The sequence below is a fragment of the Rhagoletis zephyria genome, unplaced genomic scaffold, assembly GCF_001687245.7.
Source record: "Rhagoletis zephyria isolate East Lansing unplaced genomic scaffold, Rhagoletis_zephyria_1.1 Rzeph_scaffold_06142, whole genome shotgun sequence".
NCBI classification, from domain to species: Eukaryota; Metazoa; Arthropoda; class Insecta; order Diptera; family Tephritidae; genus Rhagoletis; species Rhagoletis zephyria.
This window is the reverse complement of record NW_016163225.1, coordinates 6,829-18,236: the sequence shown is the minus strand read 5'-3', so window position 1 is coordinate 18,236 and position 11,408 is coordinate 6,829. Positions and strand designations below refer to the sequence as shown.

At 39.7% G+C, this 11,408-nt stretch overlaps 2 protein-coding genes across 2 annotated transcripts; both read left to right on the top strand.

Moving 5' to 3' along the window:
* Nucleotides 1-4,421: 4,421 nt before the first annotated feature.
* Nucleotides 4,422-7,529, top strand: LOC108372896 (uncharacterized protein K02A2.6-like). Its single transcript, XM_017628697.1, has one exon. It carries the CDS (start codon nucleotides 4,422-4,424, stop codon nucleotides 7,527-7,529), a length of 3,108 nt encoding a protein of 1,035 aa, XP_017484186.1.
* Nucleotides 7,530-7,585: 56 nt separating this feature from the next.
* LOC108372895 (uncharacterized protein K02A2.6-like) lies at nucleotides 7,586-8,581 on the top strand. Its single transcript, XM_017628695.1, has one exon. It carries the CDS (start codon nucleotides 7,586-7,588, stop codon nucleotides 8,579-8,581), a length of 996 nt encoding a protein of 331 aa, XP_017484184.1.
* Nucleotides 8,582-11,408: the final 2,827 nt, after the last annotated feature.

The following is an 11,408-nucleotide window of genomic DNA, read 5'->3' as shown; positions in this document are numbered from 1 at the left end:
CAATAGGTTCTGTCGCAGCTGCGATGACCCGCGCTCAAAAGAGACAGTCGAACACTTGCTGTGCGAGTGTCCAGCCCTCGCAAGGATGATGCTAAAGACACTCGGCAAACCATTCCTGCAGAATGTTTCAGAGTGCAGCTGCCTCTCTCTGTATGACGTACTGAAATTTATTAAACCCGCCAAATGGCTCTAGGTTGCACGAGTTGTGGAACANTGTGCGAGTGTCCAGCCCTCGCAAGGATGATGCTAAAGACACTCGGCAAACCATTCCTGCAGAATGTTTCAGAGTGCAGCTGCCTCTCTCTGTATGACGTACTGAAATTTATTAAACCCGCCAAATGGCTCTAGGTTGCACGAGTTGTGGAACAAAAATGGCAAACTTGCTAATTGCTTGTCACCTGAGTGACAATCCACTTAAACCAACCAACCTACACATAGAATCCTTCTATGCTACACGCGCATATTCCAAAAATATGCCATAAAAATTGACCCGCCCTAATGCATACATAAATATTTGCCTTATCTACCATTCAAAAAAATTTTACACTCCGCACATTGCTTGTATACAACACGAAATCGCATTTCCCCTATACATAAAGTATGACCGAGTACTCTAGTCCTTCATACACAACTCTCATATACTTTTCTTAACAAATATCATTGGCAGTATTTACTCGCGTGATAAAAAGGTAAACGAGTTCTCTCAATTCGTCGACCATGACTATTTTACCCGCGCTTTTATCATGTCAAAATCTTGTTTGTACAGACCAGGGCTTCGGAGCGGAGTACATAGGGGTATTTGAAAGATTTAGGCGGCCATAAACCAATTTGACAAAATTTTGAAGAAAACTTAAAAAATTAGTCACATTCGATAGTGAACATTCTAAATAACATTTTCCGGTCCCCCTTCCATTTTCTAACTTGCACAGCGAACGCTTACCGTAGACCGGAAACGGAATATTATAACGCTGCTTATAAATAATTTTTCGCTCTCTAGAAAGATCGTGACGGTTTTAAGTTAATATTTTGATTTCTGCACTGTGTTCTTAAAAAGTAGTGACGGATCCGCATACAGAAGATAATAATGCATTTAAGTACTAAACTCTTTTAATCATTTTGATAAGAAAAAGTTCAATTTAAATGTAAAGAAAATAGCGCTTTTCAACGAGTATTTTTTTATTTTTTGTTGAATATTAAGGTATCGTTGTATGCCCGGGAGAGATCGCATTATTATTCTTTGTTCAGTTGAAAGCTTAGAGATTCGGCTAATGTAGTGTGAAAATATTTCCCGCAGAAAATGGCAGATAAGTGGTATTTCTTTACTTAGACAATGTATTAAAGAAAAATATGAAATATGATATGGGGCAAAAGCCTCACATTGTGAACTGGATGTACACAGCGGTTGTGCGTCCCATTCTATTCTACGGCATAACGGTTTGGTGGCCGTCCGTAGATAAATCTACAATAAGAAACAAATTAACAGCGGTCCAAAGGGTGGCGTGCATGATGATCACGGGAGCGTTACCATCGACGCCGACTAAAGCCCTAGAGACCTTGCTTCACTTGCTACCTGTGGACCTATATGGTAAACTACAGCCAAGCTGTAATGCTATTAGATTAAATGCACTAATCAAATGGAGTGACACGAGGTTTGGTCACTCTAGAGTTTTGGAAGATCCTCCAGAGGACTTTAGGCGCCTGGACTACACAGTCCCGTCAACGGGACTAAAGAATCATTTCCAGACAAGGATCCCCTCAAGGGAAGAATGGGAGGAGGATTCGGTCCTGATATCGTATTCTGACTCCACAGCCATCTACACTGATGGCTCCAAGTTGGATCTGAAGGTAGGAAGTGGGGTATACTCGCAAGAACTCTCACTTAGCCTCAGTTTTCGTCTGCCAGATCTATGCAGCGTTTTTCAGGCTGAACTAACAGCAATAAATGAAGCTGCAAGTTGGTTGATCGATTCTCTAATTAATCTGAAGGCGGTAACAATATTTTCTGACAGCCAAGCTGCTATTAAAGAACTTAATAGTGACAATTCTACGTCGAAGGTTGTTATGGAATGTAGACGTACTCTTAATGAACTGGCAAGGTGTACGTCACTAATGTTGTATGGGTTCCAGGCCACAGAGACATACCGGGAAACTGCGGATGAACTAGCAAGGGAAGGAACCTTGTTGTCTGCAATCCGTACAGCCCATAATGCGGGCATTCCGCTATCTTCTTGCAAGCTCTGGCTGGAGAATAACTTTGTCGGACGGGCTAATATAAGATGGTCTGCGGAGCCTACCTGCAGGATAGCAAGACATATCCGGCCTAAGCTTGACAAGCGTAGATCTCGCCCTCTCCTCCACTTGGAGCGACCACTGCTGCGGCATGTTATTGGAGTTCTCAACTTGGCATTGCTTGATGGGAATCCACGCCACTAGAATGGGTTTGCAGTCAAACGACTACTATCGTAGCTGCCGCGATGAGGAGGAAGTCGAGAGCGTGGAGCATTACTTATGCCGCTGTCCTGCTCTGGAGAGAGCTCGCCGACGCTCGTTCCTCCATTATTCTTTTAAATGTATGGCCGAACTGGATTCAGCCAGCGTCTATGACTTTGTCCGCTTCATCAGAGCTACGAAGTGGTTCCATTACTAGGGTAAGAGAAGGGACATATAGAGTCTCTTTTATGGCACCACAACACCGGCCCATGGTGGCCTAAGTGTGCCCCTTTTCCTGTAGGATTAGGGCAGCCGAGATAATCTAACCTAACCTATGGGGCAAAAGCAAAAGTCTCTGAAGTTAAACAAAACTTGCACCTTTTTTGTCAGCACCCTTGGAAAGCCATACTGGGAAATGATCATACAAATCGAAGGGAACATCTTCAACTAGATGATCCGCTCTTTTCCCAACACTTAGATTCTTTTTCATTTGTGCTGAGCTTGGACGACCAGCAGAACCATTGGTAGTAGAAGCAAAAATACCAGCAGCAATATTTTCACGGAACTCAGGCAATTTCAATAATTGTTCTTCTTGCACCGATTTATTTGAGTCATTTAATTTTCCCGAATGCAGTCGCCGATACAAAATGTATGTATTTGTCGGGTGACAGGTAATAAGATCAATGGAAATAAGGTAAATTGACTTTATTTCGCATTATTACCTTTTTAAAAGCGAAATAAAATCCATTGACATTATTGCTTTTTCAAACATTAAATTTGCTTAGCTCCGCGGCGGCCCGCGTCCGCGCGCCACACCGCGCGACAGGCGCGCCACCCCACGTCACGCTAGGCCGCGGCCCCACCCTCGGCCATGCCTTCCCCGTCTCCCGCCGTGCTGTAACGCAGGTAGATTTATTTTTTGTATACGTTGAAATACAATTCTTATATATTTTAAATATCGAGGGCTTATATTCAATAGAGGGTATTATTGAATATAAGCCCTCGCACACTTTTCACAAAGATGAGATTCTGATATAAAAATCCACCTAAGCTTTAACTGTCATCGGTGATATTAATGCTACCTTATATAATGACAAGTAATAAGTCCCAGATGGTTTCTAAAATAACAAATTAGCTTTTGTGCAAGTTGCAGAGAGAGGGTATTAATGAATTCAAGCCCTCGATATTTCACATTTTTATATTTGTAAGTTATTGGAAGCAGAGATGCCAACTTGGCTCAAACCGTGCCATTTTTGTACCTATTTTATTTCAAGTGGCACTTTATTTTTCAATTTGGCACAAAGTCCCACAATGGCACTTTTGTAAAAAAATAACATTTCAATACATTTTTTTGAAATCCTTTGCATGTACTTCTTTTTCTCAAATAAAATTTTCTAATTTAAAAAGGCTATTCAACTGGTTTATCATATTTTATCATTGCACTTTTGTTTTGAAAATATGACTTTTAACTTATTGCTAAATGTGAATGATTAAAAGGAATGGCACCTTGTTTGGCACTTTTATTTTTCTATTTGGCACATTTTGGCACTTTTTTATCCTCAATATGGCACCTCATAACTAAGGATATTTGGCAGCTCTGATTGGAAAATGTCTGCTGTGTTTTGGCAACAACTTGTCTGCAGTAAAAAATCATATAATTTGTGATTCAAAAGTGTGTGAAAGGCAATCAATTAATTTACATGATCTCGGTTCCGATATTAAATAATTGTTGGAAACCCTAGACTATCGCAAAAGTCAAAACATGAAAAACCGCATGACTCGCCATTCGAGTGACATCTGCTTACAGTATAAAATCACGAACTATTGTCTCTTAATTAATTATCTAATATTAATGTTAATTTGTATATTATATTTGAAGTTTTAATAAACCTTTTTGAATTGAAAATACGCTCTTGAAGTCAGGAACGTAATAGTGGCGACGAGAAAATTGGTTTTCAACACACACACTAAAAGTCACACTTAACTTCAAAATGGATGAAGGCGTAAAAAAGTTGATTAGTCAGATGAAAGAGCAACATGTGCGCGACACACAACTTATGCAGGATTTAATTAAGCAGCTTGTTCCACAAAGAATTTCACAGCCAGAGGAAAAGGGCCAGGAATTCACTATAGAAGCCCTTTCGTCAAGCATCACAGAATTCTGCTTTGACCCTGAATCTAACCTAACTTTCGACATGTGGTATGCCAGATACGAAGATTTGTTCACCGTCGACGCTGCTAAATTAGATGACGCAGCTAAAGTCAGACTACTTTTGCGCAAACTTAACACAGTCGTACACAATAAGTATATCAATTATATATTGCCTAAACATCCTCGCGATTTAACATTTAAAGAGACAGTAGAAAAACTGAAGCAGCTTTTTGGACTACAAACATCATTGTTTAACATTAGGTTCAATTGTTTGCAACTAACAAAACCGCATACGACCGATTTCGTTACGTACGCTGGAACAGTAAATAGACACTGCGAAAATTTCAAGCTCAAAGAGCTGACATTGGACCAATTTAAATGCTTAGTTTTCGTAATGGGCCTGAAGTCTGAAGGAGACTTTGACATACGAACCAAAATGCTAAGTAAATTGGATACCGATACCGCCCTCACCCTCGACGGGTTATCTAAGGAGTGCCAGCGCCTCATTAATTTAAAAACAGATACAAAATTAATTGAGAATCCCAAAAACGAAGTGGTTGTTAAACGTTTACATACTGGCAATGCAAAAGCTAAGCAGGTACCAAAAACACCTTGCTGGTTTTGCGGCGGCATGCATTATTCACGTGAATGCTCATATAGTAAACATAAATGCGAACAGTGCAAAGAAACGGGTCACAAGGAGGGCTACTGTCACTCAAAGAAGAGTGTGCAAAGAAAAAAACAAAAGCACAACAATAAATTCAAAGCCTCACGGCCGCAATCAAAAAGCATTTGTGTTGTCAACCGAATCAATACGTCACTGCGAAAATTTGTAAACATCAGCATTAACAACACAAAGCTAACCCTACAACTCGATACCGCATCTGATATCACAATTATATCAGAACAAAATTATAAAAAGATAAACACGTCAAACGGAGTCGAAGTCAAGGACACAGCCCGTAGCGCAACAAGGAAGCTGCCGCTTACTTTGCAGTTTCAGTGTAAGGTAACATTCAAGCAGCAAGAATTGGAACTTACATGTTTCGTCACACCTGTCCGGGATTTGAACGTGCTGGGACTGGATTGGATCACTGCTCTTGGTCTCGAAAACATGTCCATCAACGCAATCTGCAACCATGTGAAAGCAGAACCATTGGGAAGTGAAGTTACAAATACAAATAAGAACATTTTACTTCTAAAGCAATCTTTTCCAGATGTATTCGAAGAAAAACTGGGCCTGTGCAAGCACGCGAAAGCGCATTTGGTGGTTGAGCCTGGGCGTTCTCCAATTTTTCGTCCAAAACGACCAGTGGCTTACGCTATTCAGCATCTTGTCGAAGAGGAGTTACAAAGACTACAAGATATCAATGTAATATCGCCAGTATCCCACTCTGAGTGGGCTGCACCAATAGTGGTCACGAAAAAGTCAAATGGCAGCATACGTATTTGTGCCGACTTTTCAACCGGACTAAACGCTGCCCTCGAAGCATACCAATACCCTCTTCCTCTGCCAGAAGACATATTTTCAAAGCTCGCAAATGCCAAGTTTTTTAGTCACATTGATCTGTCGGATGCCTTTCTTCAAATCGAAGTAGATGACAAGTCAAAGGAGTTACTTACGATAAACACGCATTTGGGCCTATTTCGATATAATCGAATGATATTCGGTATTAAAACCTTCCCAGCCATTTTCCAACAGGTAATGGATAAAATGCTCTCTGGTCTGGACTGTGCAGCAGCATATATAGATGACATTTTTGTTTCGGGAAGAAACGAACTTGAGCATGATCGTAATTTACGCGAGGTTTTGCGAAGAATCCAAGATTATGGATTCAAAATCAAATTCGCAAAATGTAAATTTGCGGTGACCGAAGTTAAATACTTAGGCTACATTATAAGTCCGGACGGACTTCGACCATACCCGGAGCGCGTTTCAGCCATCAAAGATATGCCAGAACCAACCAACGTTACCGAATTGCGATCATTTCTGGGTGCAATTAATTTCTACGGCAAATTTATAAATAAAATGCGCCAGCTTAGAGGCCCATTAGACGAACTTTTAAAGGCTAATGTAAAGTGGCAATGGACGTCTATTCAGCGAAACTGCTTTAACAGCCTCAAGGACATTCTCAGCTCAAATTTGCTATTAACGCACTACGACCCAAATAAAGAAATCATCGTAGCTGCAGACGCATCCAACTACGGTCTTGGTGCATGTATTCTCCATGAAGGCCCTGATGGTTCGATAAAGGCAGTCTGTCACGCATCACGATCTCTTACACCTGCGGAAAAGGGGTACAGCCAAATTGAAAAAGAAGGGCTCGCTCTGGTATTCGCAGTCACCAAATTCCACAAGATGATATTCGGTAGAAGGTTCAAACTGCACACGGATCATAAGCCGTTACTCACGATTTTTGGCAAAAAGACGGGTATTTCGGCACATCAGGCTAACCGTCTACAAAGATGGGCGCTGCAGTTATTAGCATACGATTTCGAGATAAGCTTTATCTCAACGAATAGTTTCGGTTATGCTGACGTTCTTTCACGCCTGATCAATAAAAGCAACAAAGCGTCGGAAGACTACGTCATCGCCTCGGTAAAGTTTGAAGGCGAGATCAAGAAAATTCTATCAGATGCAATAGACAAGCTACCAGTAACGCACAGCATGATAAAATATGAAACAGAGAAAGATAAAACTCTCAAGCAATTATTAGATTACATTGAACATGGCTGGGCAGACAATGCAGATATCGGAGTAGAATTAAAACAATTCCGGTTGCGAAGCGACAACCTTAGCATCATTGATGGGTGTATTATGTTGGGACAGCGTGTGGTAATACCGGCAATATTACGTAAACGGATTCTCAAGCAAATTCACAAGGGACATCCGGGAATGGAGCGGACCAAAGCAATTGCAAGAAGTTATGTTATTGGCCACACATAGACTCAGAAATAGAAGAGTTAGTGCGAAACTGCAGTAACTGTGCATCCGCAGCAAAGATGCCAAATAAAACGACACTTCGCCCATGGCCGAAACCCTCATGTGCCTGGGAACGGCTACACATCGACTACGCGGGACCGATCGAAAATGAATATTTCTTAGTTCTCGTAGACGCGTATTCAAAATGGCCAGAGATAGTTCCGACCAAATCCATAACAGCACAACAAACTATTGATATCTTGACCGAGATATTTGCCCGCTTTGGAACTCCGAGAACAATAGTGTCCGACAACGGCACGCAGTTTACTAGCGCGTTATTTCAACAGTTCCTAGAAGGGAATGGCATCGAACATCTGCGTTCGAGTCCGTACTACCCAATGTCGAACGGGCAAGCAGAGCGATTTGTTGACACCTTCAAGCGCGCTCTCACTAAATTGAACGGAGAGGGAACTACCCACAAAATCCTACAAACTTTCCTACAGTGCTACCGCTCAACACCCAACAAAAACAACGAAAACAACAGAACGCCAGCTGAAGTTTTATTAGGGAAAAATATACACACCAACTTAGATTTGATGAAACCAAAACCGGTTATTAATCGTCAACTCGACCAGCAGCAACAGAGTATGAAACGGCAATTCGACAGAGCGCATGGCGCGAAGGAAAAATTGTTCCAACCCAAAGACAAAGTATATGCTAGCGTGTTCAAAGGCAAAAACAAATTCAAATGGATACCAGGCGAAGTAATTGAGCGGGTTGGAAATGTTATTTACAATGTTCTGCTTAGCGACGGAAAGCTCATAAGAGCACAAGCAAACCAGTTACGAAAGCGCACTCACACCACAGAGTCAGCGGCAGCTGCAGAAGAAAATGCAAACAAGACGTTGATCGATGCGTTTGGTCTATATGACGGCACTCATGCTGAGACAGAAGCTCAAAGAGAACTCGTTTCTGGTGAGACTCAATCCCAAGCATCGCCGAAGGAACCATCACCTACATTGAAGGAGCGTATACAGCGTATACGCCGACCAGTGGAACGATTTGTTCCCACCTAACGCACCAAACCAAAAAGGGGAGGTGTTGGAAACCCTAGACTATCGCAAAAGTCAAGACATGAAAAACCGCATGACTCGCCATTCGAGTGACATCTGCTTACAGTATAAAATCACGAACTATTGTCTCTTAATTAATTATCTAATATTAATGTTAATTTGTATATTATATTTGAAGTTTTAAAAAACCTTTTTGAATTGAAAATACGCTCTTGAAGTCAGGAACGTAATAATAATCAATAACTGTTTATACCCGCATTTTGGCACATTGGCTTGAATGTGCCACCTAATAAATAGTGTCGTCGTTCGCCTTGCTTTTAAATGATGTCACAAATTGTTGGCGGAAACATGAATACAGTGTAAGAAAATTCCTTTTCTATAATTGTTTCCTTATAGAAAGGTTGGTCTCTTTACCACCTTAGACATTCCGAATTCGTTCAAAATATGCTAATTTAAAACACAGAATTCTTTCAGTGTTCCTCCGGGGTTTTTGGACATGGACTGTTTCTTCAATTTAATAGTGTTCGCTTTATTTTTTCTGGAAACGAAACATCTTTTGCAAGTTCTGGATCATTTCTACACTATTTCTTCAAATATTTCTCGTATTCCAGCTGTGCTTTGCGTTTAGTTTTTCGCATAGTGTTTTTACATATTCGCAATTTAAATTTTTTTAATAAAATAAATTGGTGGTAGTTCATGATTGTGTGTGGATTAATATCACCACACTGAGGATTTGGCAATAACCTTTGTCATCTATTAAAAAACAATACTTACGGGGCAATGTTTATTGTAAGAACAACATTTTTTTCTATGAATCGACATACATACTTTAAGCATTGTTGACGCTATTTCCATTTGAATGAGGAAATAACGTCAATGACTTTATTTCCAGTCTTATCGACAAAATGGTAAAAAAGTCTCGGCATTGGATTTAAAGTTTTAACTTGAATATGGTAACGCCCCATAAGATCATCCACTAAGTCCACTGTTGGCTGTTATACAGCCGTCGTCTTTTCAATCGGAGTGAAAGCATTTTTTCCCCAATAAATTTCCAAATTGGGATAATGGTAAACATACATGTAAAGCAGTATGTCAATGTACTTGTAGATTCCGTCATTATTGATCTTGAACTGGATGTTGATATTTTTTGAGAAGGCCGCTCCACTTGTCTCTTCCGCAATTAAAGAAACTATATCCCTTTAAAAAATGTAAAAGAAAATTGGCTTTGGCGTTTCAAGTCCTTTGACGCTTGGTGGTAAACTAGAATTTCCTTGGAATGATATTTCATTCACATTCAATACCGAATTTATCCCTATAAAAAATCCCTTTAAAAAATGTAAAAGAAAGTTGGCTTTGGCGTTTCAAGTTCTTTGACGCTTGGTAAACTAGAATTTCCTTGGAATGATATTTCATTCACATTCAATACCGAATTTTGTTTTCGCCATAATGTGTTGGAAAATTCGCTTTAATTTTTCGAGATAGCTTCAAGATTTGTAAATCATATTTGTCTTATCTCTAAATAAAATATCTTATGGTCTGATTATGCATACTTCGCATAACTTCGCCCAACTTCGCATAAACTTCAAACTGTAATTTCGTATGTACCTTGTATGTATTTTGTATGTATTCCATTACCCAGAAATTAGCAGAACTTTTAAAAACTTAGCGATCTGTTGAGTTTAGATTTTGCTTCACATTTTCTTAAGTCACACTTTTAGTGCACTGGTACAAATGGTTGTGCGAAGTTATGCGAAGTATGCATAATCAGACCCTTAGTTTCAGTGAAAAATACATACTTTCTCCTGTAAAACCACTAGAAGAAGGGACGACAGAAGGACCAGCAATTTCAACAGATGGTGATAGAGATCGAGCTCTTTTTTTGGTTTTACTGCTGTGGAAGTAGATACTACCATCAATTGAGCTAATGTTTATGGAAAACTCGGAGGTTTGAGCTAATAAATCAGACCTATCGTCCCTTTCCCGAAGGCATGCTGAAATATTTTGTTCGTCATCTGGAAAGATTTCTGCTGGCATGTAATCCGGGTCTTCCAACTCATCATCACTAACTAAAATCTTCATCATCGTCGTCTAACTCGACTGATTCCATTAACTGCGCTCATTTTACTTAAGTTAAATTTTCTGCCATTTCTACACTCCATTGCTTAAAAATTATAAAATTTTATCGGTCAGTAACAAACCACACAGAACATTAATTTTCACTTAAACCGGCAAGAATGCCTTGGGGCGGTGTTTTCGTAATTGCTTCTAAAACTCCAATTAATTAAATTCTTTCAATAAACGATATACACACACCATAATAAATACACTTTTCCACAAAAAAATTCCCAGTCGCGATAAACACTTAAAACACTTTTAAACAAGTAAAAAAGTCTAAGTTCGGGCGGAGCCGAACATTAAATACCCGGCGCAAGTATTAAATATATGTTTTTTCACCTTTCCGAAACCTACCGCTACATGGTAAGCCGGGGTGTATCAATTTTGAGTAAATTAGCGTCCTTAAATTTCGAAATATTAAAGTTTCAAGCATTTCTGAAATTTACCGTCATATGAAAAGCGGCCGTAATTTTAGTCCGATTTCAATAATTTTCAACGTTTTGCTTATATGTGGCAAGCACAATAACCACACCGAGTTTGGTACAAATTGGTAGAACGGTTACCTATATACTTATATGTGATCATAAGTGGGCGGTGCCACGCCCATTTTCCAAAATTTTACCATAAACGTATTTCTTGGTAAAGAATTGTTGCAAGCATCAATTTTGAATAAATTAGCTTCAATATTTACTGATTTATCGAAGATTTTGTATTT